General features: G+C 37.8%; 1 protein-coding gene across 2 annotated transcripts; it reads left to right on the forward strand.

Moving 5' to 3' along the window:
* Positions 1-5,806: 5,806 nt before the first annotated feature.
* On the forward strand, positions 5,807-25,283 carry phf6.S (PHD finger protein 6 S homeolog). 2 transcript variants are annotated; one of them, XM_018233120.2, is made up of 10 exons: positions 5,807-5,951; positions 7,222-7,388; positions 9,423-9,524; positions 15,046-15,179; positions 16,437-16,480; positions 16,922-17,088; positions 20,807-20,950; positions 21,501-21,605; positions 23,049-23,182; positions 24,508-25,283. In XM_018233120.2, the coding sequence occupies exons 2-10, from the start codon at positions 7,251-7,253 to the stop codon at positions 24,635-24,637; spliced, it is 1,098 nt and encodes a 365-aa protein (XP_018088609.1). In that variant the 5' UTR covers positions 5,807-5,951; positions 7,222-7,250; the 3' UTR covers positions 24,638-25,283. The 2 variants fall into 2 exon arrangements, with proteins under 2 accessions (XP_018088609.1, XP_018088610.1); XM_018233121.2 differs by lacking the exon at positions 5,807-5,951 and adding an exon at positions 5,958-6,097.
* Positions 25,284-26,672: the final 1,389 nt, after the last annotated feature.

Genomic DNA, 26,672 nt, shown 5'->3' on the forward strand with positions numbered 1-26,672 from the left:
TAGCTAAAGACAAAGCAAAAACTATTGAAAAAAATGTATCTCAATGCTGCTGAAAAATGTTTGAAAGCTGAAAAATTGAAAAGGAAGTTGGAGATGTCTAATATGATATTTGACTATTATTCTAATATACCAGATGATAAAAAAAGGAAAGGGACCACCAGCAAGAGACCTGCATGACAATGTGACTATTGCTGGTCACATGGAAGATCAGTGCATTTGGTCAGCAAATCAAACAAATGAAATGCAACAGAGGCACAGTAAATGTGCCACATTTAAAGGGATACTGTCAAGGGAAAAAAATTTTTTCAAAATGAATCAGTTAATAGTGCTGGGGGGTTATTTATCAAAATCTGAAAAGTATCATGTTTTAAATAAAAAAAAGTCAGACCAAACTAGAATCCACGAGTGACCCTTATTCATCATTTAAAAAACACGAAAAAATTGGATTGAGAAAAAGAATTTACTTTTTCGGATTATCACATGAAAAACAGGATTTTTTCAGATCGTCATGCGAAAAATCTGAATTTTTCGGATTCGGCGCCTGTAAAGTCAGAATTTTTTGTGAAATTGATGGAAAAGGGCCCAAATTTTCGGATTATCGTACAAAACCCAGCCCAGATCATAATATCTTCAATTTGCAAATAGGACATTTGCCTTTGATTTCTGCAGGACCTCGACAGGTTGAAGATGGTGTATTTTCAAATTCACACTTTTTGCATCCTTGTGGTATAATAAATCTTTAAAAAATTTTAGTTTTTTCAAAAAAATTTGAATTTGATGAGTTTAGCATTCTGCAATAACCCCCTTAAAGAAGAAAAAGAAAGAAAAAGCATGTTCCCTGGACCTTGCAGCCTTTGTACATTAGTAATCACTGTTCAATGAAAAAATACACAGAATGCACTGATAAAATTCATGATGATTTTTGAGGAATAAACATGTTTCACCATCTGTAAATCTATTGCTTAAAGTTTCTGTAGATTGTTAAACAAGGGATGCACAGAATACCTTGTTTTGTTTGGCCTTAAATTTTCGTCAAATCCGTATGCCTGGGGAAACTTGAATTGAACCTAAACTCACATGACACCTGGCTTATGTTATGAGTAACATACTGCAATTTTTGCATGATTTTTCATTAAAGCTTTTATTTGGACAAATTTAAGTTTTTGCATCCCTACTACAATCAGAGAAAAAAATAATATACAATATGTTAAATGCTTTGTGTATGTGTCTCTAAAAGGTATACTGTCATGATATGTATGGTTTAGTTCTTAATACTATGTTATACTGGGTGCCTTACAAATAATTAATTCCATCATTCAAAATTTAGCCAATACAGTACAGCATGATTCAAGTTTTTTAATGCACCTTCAATGCTAAAACCCTGTCAAGCCTTCATGTAACCTGCTGTTTACAAGGCAGCGAGCATGCACAAAATCCCAACCCTGGCCACATGGGACATAACTGTTCAGTGAGTTTGCAATTGATCCTTAGCATGCAGATCAGTTATGACCCATGTGGCCCCCCTCAAGTCACTGATTGGTTACTGCCTGATAACCAATCAGTGAAAACCAAGAGAGCTGCAAAGCAGGAAGTATTTGTTCTGGCTATTATGTTAGACATCCAGTCACTCCAGCCTTTATACATTACATTTTTGGCTAACTAACCATCTTAGAAACATTTTTTATTTTCCACAGCCTATCTATTTTCCCAGTTTTTATTTTTATGCTGAACAATTCCTTTAATATTAAATGTGACCATGGTTTGGTTCTTTCTAACCAGCATTTTACTTACTGATTATTTTTCTGCCCCTGTAGGCGGCCTTACTATAATCAATTAGAGAGCTAAGGCATTAAATGTAAGGGTACTGGCCACAGGATATTTTGTAGCCAATGGTAAATCTGCCCTAACACAGATGACAAAAATTCAGAATTTACTTCCCCTTGGCATAAATGAAAGGGCACTGACACACAAGATTTTTTGTCGACAGTAAATCTGTGCTCCTGTGGGCAAAAAACACTTAGGGGCAGATTCACTAAGGGTCGAATTTCGAAGTTATAATAATACTTCGAAATTCGACCCTCGAATTGAAATCCTTCGACTTCGAATATCGAAGTCGAAGGATTTAGCGCTAATCCTGCGATCGATCGATCGAAGGATTTTTCGTTCGATCGAACGATTAAATCCTTCGAATCGAACGATTCGAACAATTTTAATCCAACGATCGAAGGAAAATCCTTCGATCAAAAAAAGGTTAGCAATGGGGAAGGTCCCCATAGGCTAACATTGACTTCGGTAGCTTTTAGCTGCCGAAGTAGGGGGTCAAAGTTTTTTTTAAAGGGAAAGTACTTCGACTATCGAATGGTCGAATAGTCGAACGATTTTTACTTCGAATCGTTCGATTTCGATCGAATTTAACCAATTCGATGGTCGAAGTACCCAAAAAATACTTCGAAATTCGAAGTATTTTTCATTCGAATCCTTCACTCGAGCTTAGTGAATCGGCCCCTTAAAATGAGTTCCCTTTGCCTAACCCAAAGCAACTTGCAACTTTGGACATCACAGTTGATGTGCATGTTTTCCTATCAGCAATTTGATTTTTATTAGGGATGCACTGAATCCAGGATTCAACTCGGGATTCGGCCTTTTTCAGCAGGATTCGGCCGAATCCTTCTGCCCGGCCGATCCGAATCTATGCAAATTAGGGGCGGGAGGGAAATTGCATGACTTTTTGTCACAAAACAAGGAAGTAAAAAATGTTTTCCCCTTCCCACCCCTAATTTGCATATGCAAATTCAGATTCGGTATTCGGCCGATTCTTTCACAAAGGATTTGGGGGTTCAGCCGAATCCAAAAAAGTGGATTCGGTGTATCTCTAATTTTTTTGCCAGTGGCATCAAAACTTTAGGGGGGTTATTAACTAAAGTCTGAATTTTTCTGGTTGGAGTTTTAAAGGGGAAAACACTTTTTATTTTTAGGAAATTTTTTTTTGTTATTTATTAACCCAGATGCTGTTAAAAGTCTGAATAAAAAAGTACTCCATCTCAAACCTGCCAAGGTCATGTAAAAGTCAAGGGCAGATGTCCTGTTTACAATTGGAATATATCATGATCTGCGCTGGGTTTCGTACAATAATCCGAATAATTCATGGTTTTCAGGCAATAATCAAAAAAAATTGGACTGTTCGGGAGTCAAATCCGAAAAAATTGTATGATTCAAATTTTTTCACGGTTTTATCGAGTCTTTTCCCGCACCAGTTTTTTCGAATAAATTTATTGATGTGCACAGGAGTTTGGTCGAAGTGGTTTCAAGAAAATTGTGAGAAATTTTTGGATTTTAGTAAATAAACCCCTAGGGGCAGGTTTACTTAAGGGTGAAGTGGCTAACGCTAGTGACAATTTGCTAGTGTTACCGCCCGCAGGGACATCGCCGATTTACTAACGGGCACAGGTGCCAAAACGCTAGCGAATGAGACACATTCGCAACATATCACATAAAGACGTACATACAACTTTAAGGGGCAAATTCACCTGCGGAAATTCGCTAGCTTCGCTCACATCGCCAGGCGTCGATTCACCAGGACAACGCTAATTCACTAAAATCCGAAGTTGCGTCAAGGTCGCCGAACTCTGTCGAAGTTCTGCTAGCGTTACTGCGCCAAGGGAAAAGTTGCGCTAGTAAATCGGCGAAGTCCCGAAATGACGTCACGCTGGCGAATTTTCCCTAAAGTTAGTCACTTCCCCCTAAATTTCACACCATATGCAAATTGACATGAGCGCAAAAAATGAAAGCTAGCGCATCTTCACAATAAAATGCTCGTATTTGCGGCTGGGAAGTGTAGCGATGTTTGCGAATCGGTCGATGTCGACAATTCGCCCTTTAGTAACCTGCCCCCTAGATGTTTTGTTGCCCATGGTAGAAGAGATTTAATGAGTGCAACATACCTGTCTCCCGGTACCCTAGGTTTCCCAATTATTATAGCTATTTAGGGCTGAATTAAGGGCACCTGTTGGCCCAACCAAAGTTGCAGCTCTCCGGTTGGGGGTAACAGTAGTTTTTGTTTTTTTTTAATTGTCCCTGGCTAGGCCACACTCACCAGGAAGTAGCTCCCAGTACAAGTGGCCATGTTGGGGCACACACATAGGGGCAAATTTACTAAAGGACGAAGTGACTAATGCTGGCGTCATTTCAGAAATTTGTTGATTTACTAACGGGTGCAGGCGTTACTTCGCTAGTGAAGGACATAGACGCTAGCGTTAGTTCGCACTCTTACACCTGGCGAATTTGCACTCTGGCGAATGGACTCCGCAAATTCACTAAGATGCGCATTTTACTGAACGTTACCTGTTCCGATCAGACTTGCCTTCGCCAGCTCAGACCAGGCGAAGTGCAATGGGGTGTATAGGGCTTCCTCAATATTTTTTTGATAATTTTTCTAAGTCCCAAACAACGCTGGCGTCTTTTCCCTATTTCAGTGTGATAAGCTGCAAAAGTCCGTAAAAAAATTTTGGGTACCCGGGCTCCCCCCTACATTTCCTAACATATGGCACATAAACTATACACTGGGCTCATGTGTAGGGCAATAAAACAACTCTATTTTGTTTTATTAAGGTTTCCTGGGCTTGTGAAGTGTAATGTATTTGATCCAACATCCAGCTGTATGCAAAGTATCATCCGTCCCTGGCAAATTTTCGGCGCTTAGTAAATTTGCCTCATAGACGCTTTCCCATAATGAGCAAATACCACTACTTGGGGTGACATCAGAAGAGCATTTGCACTTGTGCTTTGACTGACATGGCTGCTCGCACTTGGAGCTACCTCCCGGTGCGAATGTCTAGCACTGGCGGGGGGAATTTAAAAAAAAACGACTGTTAGCCCCAACAGGAGAGAGCCTGCACCTTTGGTTGAGAATATTTATGCCCAATAGGTGCCCTTTAAATACTAAAATATTTTAGTGTTACTGTTCCTTTAAAACTATTAATTACTGTTGGACATGGTGATTAGGGTGTAATTTTTGTCCCATTCTATTTCCAAATTGTTGGGAGTAGAGTCCTGCAGCGGGTCGTGTACCTGCGGGTAACCCGCAAAAACCTGCGGTACCTTGCGGGTTGAGGGGAGAAGTTCTGGTCATGGGTAAAGACGCGGGTCGGCGATTCTGTGGGTTTTGTGAGTCGGGCTGTGGGTCTTCTCAATAGCGATATTTACTCCTTTTTTATGGTCACGGCTACTTCCGATGATGTCACTTCCGGTTTACAATGACAGTACTTCCTGATTCTTGATGGTCAGCGGGTCGCGGGTCCGGGTTGTGGATAAGGTACTTGCGGGTAGGGTCGGGTAGCGGTTCCAAGCTGGTAAGAATGCGGGTTGCGGGTCTGGGTTGCAGATTGCAGATTGCAGGTCCCAAAAAATGGACACGCACAGGACTCTAGTTGGGAGGTATATAACGCTTTAAAAGTGATTGCAGGGAAACCAAACATGTGTAACAGTCCATAGGACCAGAGGAGATGATGTGTAAAACATTGTTTTTGATCAATTTCACAAATTGTCTTCTATACTAACCCTTTTATTCTCCTGAATCAACCCTAAATATTTTTTTAAAAAATCTGCCCCTAGTACAAAATACTGGCACAAGTATTGAGTTATGTATATAAATGAGTTCTGATAATATATCAGCAGCTAAGGCTTTGCTGGTGGGCCAGCAACACAAAAAATGTTGTTCTTTATGTTCACTGACAAAAATTGGAGCTGCGTGCAGCAAATGACTGCGGCCATTCTCACAGTATTGTGAAACACAAGAGTACACCGTCCCTGCTCGTCACTCCCGAAGGCAGTCACGTGACGCGTAACTGCGTTTACGTGTATCCGTGACGTCGTAGTCTCGCGTGATGAGACCTGTGACGTCGAGGTTTCCTGTACAGACTAAGAAGCTTGCTATCAGCGGCATTGCGGGACGTGTAAGTAGTGATCAGGGACTGTTGGTTGGCAGTGATAGTGTCCTGCCTGCTGCTAGTCCAGCACATGAGCTAGCGTGACACAAATCTGCTTTCATCTTCCTTTAACTGAAGGCTCCTTTTTTTTGGAGCTGAAGAAGATTAAAACTGTAGGCAGACATGTATTTTCACACAAATTGTACAACTATTGATGATCAGACTGCTGTTGCCTTTTGAAAACACTAAATGTCAAAAGAAACTGCAGCTGTGAGCAGTGACAGCACTAACAGATCTAATCCTTCTAGGCAGAGGCTGTCACTCTTTTACTAATTCATTTATGAATGCAGTGTTGCCTGTTTAGTTACTAAGCTCACAGCCTTCCTTCATGTACAAGAAAATGAACATTTTTATTTAGAAGTCATTTCTGTGTCACCCGCTATCCATATTACTATTTAACATATCTTCTAGGGATGCACCGAATCCACTGTTTTGGATTCGGCCGATATCCCGAATCCGTTGCCAAAGATTCGAATCTTAATTTGCATATGCAAATTAGGGTGGGAAAACATTTTTGCTTCCTTGTTTTGTTACTAAAAGTCACGCGGTTTCCCTCTCCACCCCTAATTTGCTTACGCAAATTAGGATTCGGACGAATCTTTCGCAACGGATTCGGGGTTTCGGCAAATGCTAATTAGGATTCAGTTCGCCCGGGCAAAAGGATTTGCCTGAATCCTGGCCAAATCCCCTGTCATCCCTAATATCTTCAAGTCAAGTTACCTAACCAATTTCCTTACACAGACATCCACAAAGGTAACCGTGAGAGTACGCCTGTGCTAAGGGGACCAGTTGCCCTCTCCTTTACCCTCTTCCTTTACCTTGTTTCATTGTGAAGTGACGGATTTTGGAGCATAAAGTCACTCTGCTTTCCAGAGAATCACCACCCAGTATGGAAAACTGAGGGTCCCAAAATCCGTCACATCACAGTGGAACAAGGGATTGAATTAATAAGATTCTGATCAAAAAGGGGGTCGATTTTTCGCTTTTCACATACATTTTAAAAGGAATTGTTGTATCACGCAGTTGAGTTCTGTTTATCAAAGTGAATTATTTTGTATTTCCATCTGTCCTAGATTTTTTTTTTTAAATTAATTATTCATTTTAAATGTCATTTTCCATTTTGTAATTTCTGCTTTTCCTAAAATATTGTTGGGCAACCACCACATTTTACGAATTGTTAATTTTATTAAGTTGATGTCAATTACCCTTACTTAAACAACTGGGCTTGTTTCTGCAGCCCACAGTTCACTTGGACCGTCTATAACAATGTCTAGCTCCACTGGACCGAAAAAAGGCTCTTCACGGCAGCGTAAATGTGGATTCTGCAGATCCAACAGAGAAAAAGAATGTGGACATCTACTGATATCAAGCAACCAAAAGGTGGCAGCACATCACAGATGTATGGTTAGTATCTTTTCCCGCCAAAAAATGTCCTGCGTGCATAGCCTTCATGATTTTATTTAAATACTTTTTTTTCTACTTTTTTGAAGCTCTCTGGCCCAGAGGTTGAGACCTGAGACTATATTGATGTTTTTTGTTTATAATCGAAGAGTGTGCACCACGGAGACCACAATAAAATTGAACTAAAACTTTATCCATTTTAAAGTATGAACAGTTCAGGTTTCCATTCATATCCAAGAACCATATGCTTATAAGCCACAGATACACAGTTTTTGCCTCTATGGTTGTTGCTCAGATGTATACATCTGTCCCTACAATCTCTGCTTTATGTCCTTTAATATGATAAAGGCACACGTTTGTATCCAACATAGTGAGAGGTTTTCTGGCTCATTCCCCTCTCCACACTAGTTAACCTGCACATTACTCTGAGGAACACAATTAGCTGACTCTTAGGTACTACTTGGACAATGTAGTGTATATTATAGACACCAAAAAAGTTGTCCTACTCGCCCTTTGCACAACTCAGGCAACATGATTACCACTAGACCACCTTCTCTGACATCATCATTTTTATATTGCAAGAATCATCACCAAATGGAACTATAAATGCTGAGAAAAGGAAAACATTTCTTATATCAGGATAAACAAGGAGGCAAAACCGGTAATATTGATGCAAATCAATAAAAATAAAAAAAAACGGCTCTTTCATCCAGTGGTCTGGATACTTGGAAAACAGCTCAGATATACATGATAACTGCCAAATAATCTGATCTGATCATAGTTTTGACAAATTCAAAAATACGCTCTGGTGAGAACTAGAGAACCAGCAACAAAATGAAAACAGCATTATCCAGAATAATTGGCCTGCTAGGAAGTAGGGAAGGAAGTAGGGATGCACCCAATCCAGGATTCGGGATTTGGCAAGGATTCTGCCTTTTTCAGCAGGATTCGGGTTTGGCCGAATCCTTCTGCCCGGCCGAACCGAATCCTAATTTGAATATGCAAATTAGGGGTGGAAAAGGAAATTGCGTGATTTATGTCACAAAACAAGGAAGTAAAAAATATTTTCCCCTTCCCAACCCTAATTTGCGTATGCAAATTAGGATTCGGGTTCGGCCGAATCTTTTGCAAAGGATTTGGGGGTACAGCCGAATCCCAAATTGTGGATTCAGTGCATCCCTTATTAGGAAGTGAACAAATACCCAGGACCAAAGACCATGGAAATGATATAGTCTTCATCAATAAATAAAAGACCTGCAAGATGTTGAAAATTGACTAACTAAAAATCTAGAAACCGAACATACTTCTTGACAAATCTGGTCCCCAGTGTTCCTCTGGTCAGGCTAGAGATTGATCCTTCAGAAAATCTCCATAAAATGGCTCTCGCAGAAACATAATAATGTTTAAAAGTTCTATTCTATAAAAGAAACAGTAATTCAGGTGTCCAGGCAAGCATTTGATTTCGCCCACCAAGGCCACCCAATCCCTGTTGTTAAAAGGTGCACATTTAAACTAATAAAAGCAATGCGACAAAAACAGAAACTAAAATATCATTACTCCTTTCCCTTCTAACTAATTGTATTGTGAATAAAGCAACTGTACAACTGCCTGCTATAATAAACTACAGGATTACCATTTAAAATAAATTGCTCCCCCAGCATAGCAAATAATCCTATACTCTCCAATGAGCCTGCTATTTTGTATATAACAGGTCTAAACAAATGTTTTCCAATGTGCCTTCTCCAACCTCACCATGTCATTTTGGCAGTTGCCCACTCACACACACTACCTTCAGTGGCAAGGGAGCCTTTAGAGATGAAAAGGAAACCTGGTCATGGTAGATTGGGACCCAGAGCCTTGGTAGGTAGGGCTTTTCTACATGAGAAAACTAAAAGGATCCTGCTGGAAATTTACCATTGACTACACCTACTTGATTGCTTTTATATCTGTAGAACAAGAGAAAAACCATATCTCAAACTTGCTGCACTTCAGTGCAACTGTTTTGTTAACATTTCCAAATTGTTTTCTGTTATTTAGCTGTTTTCATCAGCTCTAGTATCGTCACAGTCTGACAGCGAACATCTTGGGGGCTTTTCAATAGAAGATATCCAAAAGGAGCTTAAGAGAGGAAAAAAACTGGTAAGATCCAGTGCATTTTACATGCATGTATATTTTTATTTATATAGCACTATATGTGTATACAGTGCTGTATGATAGAACGATTCATTAATTGATCGTCTACAATAATAATAAAAATTTATATATATACACACATCAAACCCCGAAAGCTGTGTGCACTCCGTCAAAGAATTTATTTCTTTATTCCAGTGTTGCTTACATTGACGTTTCGGATCTGGTCTAGAACCTTTCTCAAAACGTATACTGCATTTTTAGCCATTTAATGCATTTTCACTTCTGAGTAGCAGTTGATTGCGTGCTTGTGCCCAGTAAAATATTTAAGGCAATTGTAACTATTGAAACTGAGCTTCTGATTGCAATTCATTTGGTGAAGAAAAAAATGTATTGAATTAATTGGTCTTATTATAGTGTAGTCATTTTATTGCCTTGTTCTTGATTACTTGTTTGTTTTGTTATTTTTTTGTTGTTGCACTTTTTGGTGCCTCTACATGCCACATACAATCCAAAGGGCTACTGCACACTGATGCAATTAATCAATTCTTTAGTTGTGCAATTTTATTGGCTCATACAAAGTAGACAGGAAACGTTTTGGACCTCAGGGTGCCCTTTATCAAGCCTCTACATGCCACATAAGCATATTGGGCATTAAACGATCAGTAGCCCCCTTTTATGTTTGGGGTCTTTTATGTTTGTACATATGGGGCATATGATGGGTTAAAATGCAAACCTTGAGATGATTTTTAAAAATAGTATAACCGCTAAAGATTTGCAGTTTGGAGTAAAAAGACATATTTACTTATTCGACTAACATGTACTTTCCAAAAATATATGGTTTCCTGGAGTAAACCTACTGTCAAAGGATTTTTTTTTTTTTAAATTTTAGTAGTGAACTTATTTTACCACAGCCAGTGTCTCAGACGTGAAAATTCATATACATATTTTCATTTTGGTGCCTCTACATTCCATATAGTTAATGCTAAAGGTATGCATTATTACAAATTATATGCATACCTTGTACTTATTTTACAGCATATATAATATAAAGATATGGGCATGCACACCAAATGATTGATCATATAAACCAGATAATTGTGCAGTAAAAAAATTTTTTAATGTTTAAAACATAACGGTAATAAACAACATCAATTAATGAGGGTAAATATTCAGTAAATCAGCATACATACATACCACACCACTGGTAGTTTTGGTTAGATATAGAAAAGCGGATACACAGACCCCCAAAAAAGAGAACACCCCGACGTTTCGGCTTTCGCCTTTATCAAGGGGTATTCTGACCTTCATGTTTCAAATGGCTTTAAATACCTTAGCGTTTCCTATTCTTAGCGTTCGATCGCACGCGCGCTCTAATGTCGCCCCTTAGTGACGTCACTTCCGCATCCCTCGTGTTACTGGACAATGCGTCCACACACAGGAAGCGGATATAGATGCTGAACCGCATCTTGGAGCGCAAGCGCATGTGATAAGTGATCGGCTTCCCTAGCAACTCATCTTCTCAACGTCCAATACAGAACTATGCATTCCTATACGATCTCACATTTATTGCGGAACACTACCATATTTCTACTGGATATAAAACCATTGAATTCCTATATGCAGAAAAAAAGACAGTGGTGATTAAATTCATTATTCATCCAACATTTCAAATCACATATAGATCTAATAATAGAATTCATCAGACATACCAATGTAAATATATAAGGACAATTTATCAATCTTAATGGGTTAATTCATCATAAAAAAAGTGAATAGTCTAAGTGAATAAAAAATTCATACATTATAAAACATTAATCCATGAAAAAGTGCTAGCGCATTAAATATTGATTGCCATAAAAAAAACTCCCAGTGTGTCTCATATATCTAGCATATAGTGCTATATAGCGACAAGTGTCCATAATAAAATTTATATTTAGCTTGTCAATATTACTGTGCAAAAAAATTTTTTTATAATCAATACAGTCAACTAAGGACTAGTATTAAATCAATTAATCAATAAATGTAAATATATAAATTAATAAACCTATTCTACAATAAATTAATTATATTCATATAGTGTTGAGTGCTAATAAATATATATATGTTTACATTTATTGATTAATTGATTTAATACTAGTCCTTAGTTGACTGTATTGATTATAAAAAAATTTTTTTGCACAGTAATATTGACAAGCTAAATATAAATTTTATTATGGACACTTGTCGCTATATAGCACTATATGCTAGATATATGAGACACACTGGGAGTTTTTTTTATGGCAATCAATATTTAATGCGCTAGCACTTTTTCATGGATTAATGTTTTATAATGTATGAATTTTTTATTCACTTAGACTATTCACTTTTTTTATGATGAATTAACCCATTAAGATTGATAAATTGTCCTTATATATTTACATTGGTATGTCTGATGAATTCTATTATTAGATCTATATGTGATTTGAAATGTTGGATGAATAATGAATTTAATCACCACTGTCTTTTTTTCTGCATATAGGAATTCAATGGTTTTATATCCAGTAGAAATATGGTAGTGTTCCGCAATAAATGTGAGATCGTATAGGAATGCATAGTTCTGTATTGGACGTTGAGAAGATGAGTTGCTAGGGAAGCCGATCACTTATCACATGCGCTTGCGCTCCAAGATGCGGTTCAGCATCTATATCCGCTTCCTGTGTGTGGACGCATTGTCCAGTAACACGAGGGATGCGGAAGTGACGTCACTAAGGGGCGACATTAGAGCGCGCGTGCGATCGAACGCTAAGAATAGGAAACGCTAAGGTATTTAAAGCCATTTGAAACATGAAGGTCAGAATACCCCTTGATAAAGGCGAAAGCCGAAACGTCGGGGTGTTCTCTTTTTTGGGGGTCTGTGTATCCGCTTTTCTATATCTAACCAAAACTACCAGTGGTGTGGTATGTATGTATGCTGATTTACTGAATATTTACCCTCATTAATTGATGTTGTTTATTACCGTTATGTTTTAAACATTAAAAAAATTTTTTACTGCACAATTATCTGGTTTATATGATCAATCATTTGGTGTGCATGCCCATATCTTTATATTATATATGCTATAAAAACTAATGGAGTTTTTAGGGCTTTTGCACCCGCAATCATTATTTTTGATTTATTGTTAGAGTGCCCTCCTCATCCCTATACTTATTTTACAGCAGCCAGAATGTGAAGTTATGAAAACTCTTATGCGTGAGTGTCCACATGTTACATAGTTTAACAAATCTATGTATGCCTGGCTTTAAACAGTTCAGTAAACTCCTAGGGGGTTATTTATTAAAGTAAAAAAATTTTCTGGTTAGAGTTTTAAATGGAAAAACACAACTTTTCGTGATTTTTTTTAAACCCTGAGTCTGCTAAAAGTCTGAATAAAAATGTACTACATCTCAAACCTGCCACAGTCATGTAGAAGCCAATGGCAGATGTCACATTTAAAATTGGAAGATATGATCTGTGATGGGTTTCATACAATAATCCGAAGAATTTATGGTTTTTGAGCAATAATCATACGATTCAGATTTTTCTCGAGGTTTTATTGTGTTTTCCCACACCAGACTTTTTTTGTGTGTAAATTTATTAATCAATACGGTAAAAATGTGGATGGGAGTTTGGTCTAGGGGGTTTTAAGGAAATAAGAAATTTTCGGATTTTAGTAAATAACCCCCTCCTAGTGTAATTAGGATGTTTTATGTTGGTACATTACATTATGTGGGAAATATGATAGGGTAAATGCAAGCTTTGATACAGTTTTCAGGAATTTCATAAAACTGCTAAGTTTAGCAAGCTTTGCAGTACAAATACATATTTAGCTATTTAGGATTTAGTAGAATTTGTATTCTTCTGGGATCCACTTCTTCTTTGCCATTTTTGCCACACTAGAGGCAGACTATTTGTAGTAATACGAGTATATGCCATGCAATGTGTATGTACAATGTATATTTTGGGGGTCTAAATGCCGGATAGTTTGGTGAGTCTGTGGACAATGTGCATCAAACTGTTTGGTGGACCTCTGCCATATATATTTAGGATGTTTTTACCTTTGTACCTAATGGCATATGGGAGATAATATTCTGAAAAATGGTTTTTAGATATTTAATCAAAACCACAAATTTTAGACAAGCTTTGCAAATCACTGGTTTACTTTCCAAAAATGTATGGTTTTCTGGGTTAAAAATAGTTTTTGTGGCTTTACTCCACATAAAATGTATTAAATATGCTGACTTTTTGAGTCTGAAATGACCCACTAAGAGATAAGATTTTGGAAAGTACAGGCTTTGGGGTGATCTTCAGTTATCTCATCAAATCCACTAATATTAGGTAAGCTTTGCAAATCAATAGTTTAAAGTAGAAAGACATGGTTATCTATTTAAGATTCACCCAAATGTGTACTTTTCAAAAATATTTGGTTTTCTGGCAAAATTGTATTTATTTTTTGTTTCTTTATCCCACATAAAATGCTGTAAATGTGTTGCTTTTTGATGATCCTATGTATGCTGGACATTAAACGGTTTTAACCGGCATTCGTACTCATAATTCTTTTTTACTTAGAACCTAATGATATTTGGAAGATACAAAGTTGCAAACTGAAGTTTGAAATCTAAAGTGTGGCGATTTCTTTTATTGTAATTTATCGCTAGGAGTTTTTTATCTATAGAAGTCAGAAATCTCCATACTATGCAAATCTGATATTGCCATGTTTGGGAGACATTAGGCACTTGCAGGTTTATGCATAAAATAAAATATTTTTATGGTATATATCCCAAAATCGTGAAAAATAGCATTTTTTTAAAAAAACAAAAAAAACTATTTCATTGTGAAGAGCTTTAAATCTTGTTCCAGAAGTGGAAATAAAGAACATTTCAGGCAGATTTATAAAGCAACAATCTTCTAGGGAATGCAGCTAAAGCAAATAGGGAGCAATTTCAGGTATGGGACCTGTTATCCAGAATGCTCAGGACCTGGGGTTTTCCGGATAACGGATCTTTCCGTTATTTGGGTCTTCATGCCTTAAGTCTACTAGAAATTCATTTCAACATTAAATAAACGGTTTTGCTTCCAATAAGGATTAATTATATCTTAGTTGGGATCAAGTACAAGCTACTGTTTTATTATTACAGAGAAAAAGGAAATCATTTTTAAAAATTTGGATTATTTGGATAAAATGGAGTCTATGGGAGACAGCCATTCCGTAATTCGGAGCTTTCTGGATATCAGGTTTCCAGATAAGGGATCCTATACCTGTACTTGTTACTCTACCTTCTATGCTGCTAATTGCATTGGGTATTAAAATGCTCAAAGTCTTCCTGAGCTGTCCCTACTACAACATGAATCAGAAACAGTTATCACACCTAGTTTTGTTTTTATTGGTTAAAAGTTCTTTGAAAGCTTGAAGGAAACCTATTGCCCTACTACGTTGATAGGAATTGGCATAATTTGATGATGTGCTTTTTACAAATAGTTTTATTTCAAATCACGTTTTGTTTTCTGTAGATGTGTTCACTTTGCCACTGTCCAGGAGCCACAATTGGTTGCGATGTTAAATCCTGCCATAGAACTTACCATTACCACTGTTCCCTGCGTGACAAAGCTCATATTCAAGAAAACCCATCACAAGGAATGTATACGTAAGTAAATTCTTTTTAATCTCTACAGAGCTAGATTTAAATATCTTATATTTATAGTGACTGTGATTTTTTAATGGCAGTCTGCTTTTACAAGGGTTAAGAAAGGAATAATAATACATTTGAACTTTATTTTTTGGTCCAAATAAATAAATCGGTGCAAAGTTTGCCTTTAAAATCTATCCCTAGGTATTGGATAGGAGCTTTCTTTTAGACAGGTACAATTATTTTGCTTGGGCACAACTGTGAACCCACAAACGTGTACAGCTGATCTATTTCCCACAATGCTTGAGGTTTTTGCAATAACAGACCTTTTTGTAAAGTGGGTCAATTTATTGTCAAAAAGACTGTCAAAACCGCATAACAGGAATTTAGTGCTCCACTTGGCACTTCAAAGCTCTGTCAGTGTTGGTGCCATTGAGATAAGGTGGCCATATATGGCCTATATAAATAGGGAGTGATTTCAGTACTTGTTACTCTACCTCCTATGCTGCTAATTGCCTTCGGTATCGGTCCTTTAGACCGATTTGGCAGCTTATCTGCTTCCGACGGGTCTCCCAGATCGATATCAGGCCAAAAATTAGCCTGATATCGATTGGGCAGGTTTGATTTTTACTGTAATCGAGGACTGCATCGGCTAGTTTATGTGGTCCTACAACCTGTTGGTGCCTATTCCCTTTGTCGTGATCTAATAGTTGGATTAACCCAATATCGCCCTGCCATTGGGCATTTTGGGGAAAGATCTGCTCGTTTTGACGGTTCCCCTGGACTGGGTGAGCACACATCTACTAAGATGCTGCTCACAGATCCTCTCTTTTGCTCTGCCCCAGCGTGTCATGTCACTGCGTTCCCCCGGCTGACACTACTGACGCTGGACATGGCGGGAGCCAGGTATATAACCTTGGAGGGCCGTATCTGGCCTGCAGGCGGAAGTTTGAGGACCCCTGTGACATCCGGAAAAATATAGGAAAAATATAGAAAGCTCAGAATTACAGGAAGTCTTTCTTCCATAGACTACATTTTAATCAAATAGTTTGCATTTTTAAACATTTCCCTTTTCTCTGTAATAATAAAACAGTAGCTTTTGTACTTGATCCTAACTAAGATATAATTAATTTGTATTAAAGGCAAAACAACTCTTTTGATCCTATGATGGTTTGATGGTTAGCAGACTTAAGGTCTGTTGTTCTAGTAGATCACATTTTTACTTTGTTATTCCTGTCTAAAAGAGTAACCAGACTTAAAAATTTTCTGTTGCAGGATTTTTTGCAGAAAGCATAAGGAACAGGTACCGAATTCAGATGGTGAGTTTTGTTTTATTTCCGAAATGTCTTTTGGGCTTAGATGTTTCATTATTAAAGGGGTTCTTCAACTTCACATTACCTTTTAGTATGATGTAGAGAGTGATATTCTGAGACAATTTGCAGTTAGTTTTCATTTTTTATTATTTGTGATTATCCAGTTACTTAGCTTTTTATTCAGCAGCTCTCCAGTTTGCAATTTCAGCAATTTAGTCGCTAGGGTCTAATTTACCCTTCTGACAAGCCATATGATCAGGTATACTTGGGAATACAGCCAACCAAGATTAGGCAGTTTATAGAAAGTACATACATGTCTGCAGGAAGGTAGAAGAGCATGTAGCAATACAGTAAGAACCAATTGTGCAATCTGTATCATACATATTTACACACCAAGTACTGTACATGTAAAAAAGCTTGTGTGAGTTGCACCTTTTTTTTTCTCAGATGAATTAGAAGGTAGTTTTGCACGCAGAGGTTTGACTCCATCTCCTAAACGTGGCCGAGGAAGAGGGTCCAGAGGAAAATCACGGACATCAAATTCCAGAGGGCAATATGAGGAGAGCAGACTTTTATCCTTACAGTGTACAGAAGAAACCGAAAGCAGCTCCAGTGTGAGTTATTGGAGTTAAATCATTCATTGACCCTAATTCTAATGTGGTGCTATGGAATACATTTGACTTATTTTTTGTTCCCACTTTTAGGTTACATGGAATAAAAAAAGGCAACAATATAATCACCATAGTTTTTAAAGGGTTGTTCACCGTCCAAAACTTTTTTCAGTTCAGTTGTTTTAAGATAGTTCACCAGAAAAAAAAAACACTTATTTCAATTACTTGCTATTATTTATTTGTGATTGTTTTCTAATATTGAAGTTAGATGACTTGGGGCAGCTTGGAAATTGACAAAATGTCTAGCCCCATGTCAGATTTCAAAATTGAATATAAAAAAATCTGTTTGCTCTTTTGAGAAATGGATTTCAGTGCAGAATTGTGCTGGAGCAACACTATTAACCGATTCATTTTGAAAAAAAATGTTTTTCCCATGACAGTATCCCTTTAACTTAAAGGTGGACCAACCCTTCAAAGTGGAACAGTGAAAATACTGTACCACTTTATTATACTTTCAGTATGATTTCATTTTAACAAGGGAGCGGGACATGGGGGTCATAAAGTGTTTAAGCACTTAAAGGGGAAGGAAACCTCGTCGGCGCTAACCCCCCTCCCCCCTCCCGTGTATTGCCCTCCTCCCCCCTGGCCTACCCCTCCCGCTGGGCAAATGCCCCTAACTTGTTACTTACCCTTCTGCGCAGGTCCAGTCCAGGGAGTTCACAGGCGACATCTTCTTCCACGAGATCTTCTTCCTCCTTTGACCGGCGTTTTGGCGCATGCGCAGTAGGATCGTTTCGCCGGTACGGATCTACTGCGCATGCGCCAAAAGTCACGCGCATGCGCAGTAGATCGTACCGGCGAAACGATCCTACTGCGCATGCACCGGTCAAAGGAGGAAGAAGACCGCGTGGAAGAAGATGTCGCCTGTAAACTCCCTGGACTGGACCTGCGCAGAAGGGTAAGTAACAAGTTAGGGGCATTTGCCCAGCGGGAGGGGTAGGCCAGGGGGGAGGAGGGAGGGGGGGGCAATACACGGGAGGGGGGTTAGCGCCGACGAGGTTTCCTTCCCCTTTAAAGGATTTCACCACCTCAGTATGATTTAAAGGGAGACCATTTGACTTAATTTTTTGGCTGTATTTTGATTTTGCAATTCTCTTTGTTAATGAACACAATTGAAAAATATCAGTGCCTAAAATCCCTCAAAGCCTGCAAGACAAAGGTGCTCACCAGTATGTAATCAGGTTTTTCGATTATACAAATCTTCAATAAATACTAGGGATGCACCGAATCCACTATTTTGGATTCAGCCGAACCCCCGAATCCTTTGGGAAAGATTCGGCCAAATCCGAAACCTAATTTGCATATGCAAATTAGGGATGGGAAGGGGAAAACATTTTTTACCTCCTTGTTTTGTGAAAAAAAGTCATTCGATTTCCCTCCCTGTCCCTAATTTGCATATGCAAATTAGGATTAAGTTTGGCCGTGCAGAAGGATTCGGCCGAATCCTGCTGAAAATGGCCGAATCCCGAACTGAATCCTGGATTCTGCGCATCCCCAATAAATAGTTCAATAAATATGTATTTTACTTTAATAAAATGATGTAATTGGCAGGACTTAGGTGTTTTAATTGAGGACTTGAGTGCTATTTTCATGTCAACTACGTTTAGATGGATAGATTAGGTAGATGGATAGATTAATAGATAATATTATTTACTGTAGATAATAGAAGCATATTTAGCAATGCAGCTGCCAGGAAGCAGCTATTTGTTTAACGTTCTATTGTTTTGTTTTGCACAGCAGTAAAGAGAGTTTATCCAAGCACAAGTCACATGGCTGAGGACCTGGGAAACATAAAAAATTAAATATAGCAATCTGTTTGCTCTTTTGAAAAACAGATTTTAATGCAGGATTCTACTGGAGGAGTGCTATTAAAGGATGCATATTGTTAGAAAAAAACATGTTTTCCTACTTTAAGTGCTCAAAATAGGCATGGCATTACCATTAGAGCTCAAGAACACAAGCAGGTTTCTGCATTTTATTGTTGCCCAGAGTGAGTGCCATGTTGCCCTTTATTGACTTCCATACCAATTGTCCGAAACTATTGTTGCCAAGTGCTTGGGCTTAAAAGGATAGTGTTATGGGAAAACATTTCTTTTTTCAAAATGCATCAGTTAATAGTGCTGCTCCAGCAGACTTTTTCACTGAAATCAGTTTTTTAAAAGAGTAACAGATTTTTTTTATATTTAATTTTGAAATCTGACATTGGGCTGGACATATTGCCGGTTTCCCAGGTGCCTCAGTCATGTGACTTGTGCTCTGATAACCTTCAGTCACTATTTTCTGCTGCACTGCAAGTTGGAGTGATGTCGCCCATCCAGCAGCCCATCATAAGAACAATGGGAAGGTAATAAGATTACAGCAACCTGGTAGATCTAAGAACAGCACTCAATAGTAAAAATCCATGTCCCACTGCGACTCCTTCAGTTAAATTGAGTAGGAGAAACAACAGCCTGTCAGAAAGCAGTTCCATCCTAAAGTGCTGGCTCTTTCTGAAATCACATGACCAGGCAAAATGACCCGAGATGGCTGCCTACACTCCCAATATTACAACTAAAAAAAAATACAGTTGTTGGATTAGGAATGACATTTTATATGGTAGAGTAAATTATTTGCAGTGTAAATTGTGAAATTTAGAAATAAAAGACACCATAAAAATCATGACAGAATCTCTTTAAACTATTTACCCTTTAACTCTGCCTCTTATCAGCCTTCATAGGAAAATCTTCTCTTTAAATGACTGTGAGGCGTGTTCTTATGTTTACATTTTTGTCTTACTGTTTAAGCTGGCTTGTACTTCTTTTCTGATTTCTAAACGTCTGTATAGTTTCCCACATAAGCAAGTTGAAAACACGCTGCAGTAAAGTGTTTATTGTGCCAACAAAGCAGGCTGGTTTGTTGGGACAATAAACATTTTTTACAAGATTTGGAGTTCTGCTGCATGTTTGTTCTTGAGTTATATGTGGATCCCTGGCCATAGGACTAACAGCTTATATCACATGCTACAACAAGCAGCTGTTATAGTAGAGTATTTCATGGATTTATTTTGCATAAGCAAGGCCTTACCATTAGTTTGCAATTCAGAATAACTTCATAAGGCTAGTGTGTACATCATTCCAGAAATTAATTTTAAAGGGGTTGTTCACTTTTAAATTAACTATTCGTATGATGAAGAGATTGATGTTCTCAGGCAATCTGCAATTTTTGTTGTTGCATTATTTAGTTTTTTATTTAGCAGCTCTCCAGTTTGCAGCAATGTTTTTTTTGCAGCAGCAGTAATCTGTTTCAGTAATCTTGTTGTCCAACCCTAGCAACCATGATGAAGAGACTAGAATATAAAGAGGAGTGGACCTGAGTAGAAAAATTACTGCAATAACCAAAATTTGTAGCCTTTTGAGAGTGTTTTTAGATGGGGTCAGTGACCCGCATTTGAAAGCTATAAAGAGTCGGGAGAAGCAGGCAAATTATTAACAACTGTAAAAAACGAAAATATGAAGGCCAATTGAAAAGTTATTTACAATTCACATTCTAGGACATACGAAAAGTTAGGATGAAAGTGTACAACTCCTTTAAAGGGTACTTTATTATTAAAAACAAAATATTTACTTCTTGAACTAAATATTCCATTGCAATTTATTAATCTTCCTTAATATGTGTTTTCCAGAGAGATCGTTCCCCACACAGAAGCAGTCCAAGTGACACTAGACCTAAATGTGGTTTCTGTCACGCAGGAGACGAAGAAAATGAGACACGAGGCAAGCTCCATGTATTTAATGCAAAAAAGGCAGCGGCTCATTACAAATGCATGGTACATATTTGTTTTTCAAATGAAAAGTCATAGGTTAGATCTCAGTATGCTAATGCTGCCCCAGATTGTTTGCTTATTTGTTTTTAGGCTTGTTTCCCATTTAAACTATTCAGCCATTTAACATTTTAACGGAAAATATATTCCCCCTTTTTTTGATGTTCGCTCAGTCAGATGGGCTTATGTAGTAATGGTGTGTAAACATTGTAACTTTCAAAACATTTCGATTCAGGCTAATCCTGATTCCACAACCAATTGTTCAACGGATGCCAGTTTGTGTAGTCAATTTTTTTAAATTAGCATCTAAAACAAAACTGCTGCCTTCAGTTTTTGAGTTGTACAGAGTGGTATTTTCTAGCAATAACGTTCCTGTCACCTTAATGTGATTCCTCTCCGGTTGAATGAATGAGGAGAGATTTTGAGGGTTTTTTTTGTTGTTGTCTCCTCTACCAAATGCTCAAAATCATCCTGTCTGCCATTACTCTTAAGATGAAGGAGAACTAAAACATGATATCGAATGATTACCGAATGAGACTTTCATTTCTTTATACAGCTTTTCTCGTCTGGCACAGTACAGCTCACCACAACATCAAGGGCAGAATTTGGAGACTTTGATATCAAAACTGTGATCCAAGAGATGAAACGTGGGAAGAGAATGGTATTTCCAGTTTTGTTTGTTGAATTGATGTTTAGTATTTAGTGATGGTAATGTCCAAGCAGTGCAAAAACAAATGAAAACAGCTGAAAAGAATAACGTTAATGAATATGATTATCAGTCCTTCAAACAAATTTGAATTAAGGTATTGTTATTTGAGATCTGTTCATTAAATAAAGCGACAGGTATAGAATCTGTAATATCAGGAAAGCCATTTCTCATAGTCATTGTTTTCAGTATTAACTAGGGATGCACCGAATCCAGGATTCGGTTCAGAATTTGGCCTTTTTCTGCAGGATCGGGATTCGGCCAAATCCTTCTGCCCAGCTGAACGAAATCCTCATTTTCATATGCAAATTAGGGGCGGGGAAGGAAATCATATGACTTTTTGCCACAAAACCAGGAAGTAAAAAATGTTTTCCCCTTCCCACCCCTAATTTACATATGCAAATTAGGATTTGGTTCAGTATTACGGTATTTCGCGAAGGATTCACACTGGTTGCTGGGGAAAGGTCATCCAGATTAAGCACCTGATACCCTTAACGGGGTTGCATTTGAAGGGTTGAGCACTCCAAATTCTACAAATACTGGTTGCTGGAGGACAAGATTTTAAATGCACTACAAACTTATAATGCTCACAAACAGTGTAGGACTCAAGTACAATGAGGGGCCTTGATGTGAACTTACATATTTTGGCCAAATTGTGGTGCTAACACCTCATTTTATGTAGGGGGTAATTTAATAAATGGTCTTTAGTATTCTATGTGTCTTGTAAACCATTGCAACCAATCATCAAGGAGCATTTACTGGTCAGCTATTTGAAAACATCATCTGATTGGTTGCTATGGGTTATTAGATGTTGACAAACGTAATACTTTTTTTTTACAGTTGCCCAGGTATTGTTTAGGCCCAGCTGTTAGCTGGAGGCCAGCAGGCTAGTTATTTCCGCCCAGTCTATTCTTAAGGCTCTATGTTGCCCACAGAAATGTTGTTTATGTAGAATCGGCCTATTGATTTTGGTTAAGGGCTTCATAGTCTCTTTGAATAAATACATATATTAATATACTTAAAATAGCTCCACTGATAAAATGATTATACGCACACACTAAGTCCAGCTAGGAAATTAAAGGTAGTAAGCACATCCTTTTACATGTCTCCATTCTTGGCATTAAAACATATATTTGGAAGTAATTCTTCAGTTTATATTACAAGAACATATTTTCATATTGTACATTTATTGGGGCTCAATCCATACTCGCTGGGCCTCCTTCCTGTTCCTACCCCAATATTAATGTCTTCTGTGCTCTCTCTGCTTGCCACTTCTATAGACTAACATCATCTAGTAGTCTAATGGATAGTGCTTTCATTTTTAAGTCCGTGGTCAAGGAGAGGATACCTTTATAAATTGTAGGAAACATCAGATTGTGTTTTTTTTTTTCCCTACAGAAATGTACACTTTGTGGCCTACTAGGTGCAACCATCGGCTGTGAAATCAAGGCCTGCATGAAGACATATCACTATCATTGTGGGGTGGAAGACAAAGCTAAATATATTGAAAACATGTCACGGGGAATTTATAAGTAAGCATCGATGATGTTGAATAACTTTATTGTATTTCTGTCGAGTTTGCTCAAGGAATCCCAGCAACTTGATTCCTTATCTGTGAAAAGGAGGGTTGCTGTTCACTAAAGCAGACAGTAGTTTGACTCCCAACTATGTGGCATGGGTCGAAGGAACCCATGTTTTACCAATTTATTAAATAGAAAAGGACACATTCCCTGTTGCGAGGTTGTTCTGTAGTCCAGCCCTTCGTCATTTCACATAGCACAATGTTAAATCCACTTTCCCCGAATATGTAACAAGAAAGACAAATCACATTTCAGTACTGTAATCTGGAGCAGCAAGTTAAGGGCAGCAGCTGTAGATTATTTGTTTTAATTCTTTAGCTTGTCCATAGTCCATTAACCACAAACTATCAGTTTATATAATTACTATAATATATAATTATAGTATATAATAACTTTTTTCATATGAGTACCTTATAACCAGGGATGAGCGAATTTTTCGCTAAATTTCGCCACAGAAATGTCGCCCATTGAGTTCAATAGGAGAAAAAAAATTACGCGTGTCAAAAACATTTTGACGCCCATGGGGGCAAACTTACTAAAAGGAGAAGTGACTAAAGCTGGCAAAAATTCCATTAGTGAAGGAAATAGACTTTAGCGGTACTTTACTCCCTAATGCCTGGCGAATTTGCACGCTGGCGAAGGGACGTAACTATGCAAATTCACTAAGATGCGGATTTTACTGAACGTTACCTCTTGCGCCAGACTTGCCTTCGCCACCTCAGACCAGGCAAAGTGCAATAGAGTAGATAGGACTTCCTCAAAATTTAGTTAAAAAACCCCAAAAAAAAACACTTCCCCCCTTCATTTCCGAACATATAGCACATAAACTATACAGTGGGCTCATGTGTAGGGCATTATAACAACTTTATTTTATTTTATTAAGGTTCCCTGGACTTGTGTAGTGTAATGTATTTGCTGCAACATATACGTCCATTCAACTTTTCACTATGCTAATTAGTCATTGCTAGCGCAACTTCGATTTGCTTGGCGCAGTAACACTTACACAACTTCGCCAGCGTTCGGCGCCCTGGACGCAACTTTGGATTTTAGTGAATTAGTGTTGTCCTGGCGAATCTACACCTGGCAAGTGTTGCGCTGTGAGCGAAGCCGTCGCTGGCGAATTTTGGGAGGTTCGTAAATTTGCTGCGAATTTTTGGCGAAGCGAAAAGAGTCAAATTTGCCCATCCCTACTTATAACTGATCTAAGAATTATATAAGTTTAAAGTCTTCCCACCCCAACCCTACTTCATATGTTTTCATGTTTTTGTGTTTGCCAGACTTTATTGTAAGAATCACAGTGGAAATGACGAGAGAGATGAAGAGGATGAGGAACGTGAAATCAGAAGCAAGATCAATGCAACAATAGGGCACAGTCAGAGCAATGTGCAGCAGCTTAATGGAAACTAAGGAATAAAGATGCCCAGTCTGCCAGTTCTGGGAATGCAGACACAGTTTCAATTTCCTAGATTAAAATGATATATTTATCTAGGATTGTGAAAAGGACTGCGGGGAATTGGAAAAATATGTATTTTTTTCACCAGTGAGTGATAATTTGATAATCACAAGAAGGGCAGCAGTTGTTATCCTACAAATGTCTTGGTTTGTACCTATCGATTATTCCTTTTTTATGCTTTAGGACTTTCACATGTTTGAAGCAGCCTAAAACCAATGGAAAGGGTTAGACAGGCTGTTACACTGCTGTTTAAACTGTGGCTGTGCTTCCAGTTGTTTACTGTTGACATAGCACAAGGTAGCTATTTACTTCCTTTATTTATAAACTGACCAGCAACATGCTGCAAGATAGAGACTTTGGTACTTAAAAAGTCTGTTTGGCCGTGGTGCCCCCACGCAGCTCAGTTTGTAAACGTATACAATGTGGGCTGTTACTAATGACCATCATACTTGTCAATGTTTGTCTTTTGTTCTGCGGTAATGTATAGTTACCTTAGTTACACAATATGAATACAAGGTGTATCTTTGCAAAGCGTTTGGCTGGTCGCAACTTTAATGTTCTAGTTTTAGGGAAAATAAATTCCAAAATATGGAGTTTGAATGATGTCTTTGGTGTTATTATTTATAGCGGTATGTACGCGTGCGAAACAACTCTTGCACGCTGTGTGTGTTAGAGAAAACTGCCTTTGTTCTGTACTGTAATCCTGACTGCTGACAGGCATCAATTGGTAAGTCAATTTTTCTTTTTTTAAATATGAGATTTTGCAAAAACATTTTTTCTGACATTGCCCAATTTGGTTTAACTTTTCTTATTCTGTAAGGTCTAAATCAGTCTAGCACAGAAAATCCATTTTTATGTTTTGGGGTTTTTTCTTAGAGTCTTCAAGAACCTATCTTTCAGCCTGAAAAAGTAATTGAAGCTTTACATTTAGGTCCAAACAAAATTACAATAAATTGTAGGAAAAGGAGTGATGAATTCAGTCGGACGCAGTGGGTTGCTGCAAAAACTGTGTTTTTTATTTTAACACAACATGTTTCGAGCTGTGCTCTTTGTCAAGTGTATGAATTACACTTGACAGAGCACAGCTCGAACAAGTTATTGTCTTCATTGGACGGAAGCACAGTGAATGATCAGTCTAAATTGAATCCAATCGATTTGCCTAAAATTACAATAAATGTTTCTTTCATTGTATTTCTTTTTTTTTGCAACCATAATATGGTTTCAGTTGCCTCTCACCAAGATGCTACTAATATTATGTACTTTACACTCCGTTTTATTCATAGAATAAGTATAAATGAATTGCTTTGAAATGTGAGCACACTTTACTAAATTAGGCATTAGACGTGTACTGTACTTTGCTTAGTACATGTGACATGTGCACTGCCATCTTTTTTTGACAGCGTATGATATTTAAAGGGATGGTTCACCTTTAAGGTGACTTTTATTATGTTATAGAACGTGGTTGCTAGGGTAATTTGGGCTCTAGTTAACAGATTGCTTAAAATGCAAATTGAAGAGCTGCTGAATAAAAAGCTAAATAACTCAAAATCCTTCAATGATAAATTAAAACAAATTGCAAATAATCTCAGAATAGCACTTTCTACATTATACTAAAAGTTATCTCAAAGGGTGAACAACCCCTTTAAACACTAGTATGCTACATTACAGGGTTGTGCTCCTTTGACTTTTCACATTACATAAATCTTGCTTTATAAATAATCAGAGAAATTGTTACCATACTTCATTTACAAAATTGTTGCTGCCAAACAGTTCCATACTGTGCAGGATCTGAATCCTGAGTGGGTGGAACAGCAGGTTAGGGGCCTGTGCATTACTGAACTGAATGTATACAAATATAGCAAGTTTCACTAAAGTATGGCACACACAACCACATCCTTTTCCTCTTTCAAACAAATGGTTTGGTGCGTACATTTGTTGTATCATTAAAGTCTAAATGGACTACTGACTTGTGCAGCTCTGAACCATAAT

This window comes from Xenopus laevis, chromosome 8S, assembly GCF_017654675.1.
Source record: "Xenopus laevis strain J_2021 chromosome 8S, Xenopus_laevis_v10.1, whole genome shotgun sequence".
In the NCBI taxonomy this organism is placed as follows: domain Eukaryota; kingdom Metazoa; phylum Chordata; class Amphibia; order Anura; family Pipidae; genus Xenopus; species Xenopus laevis.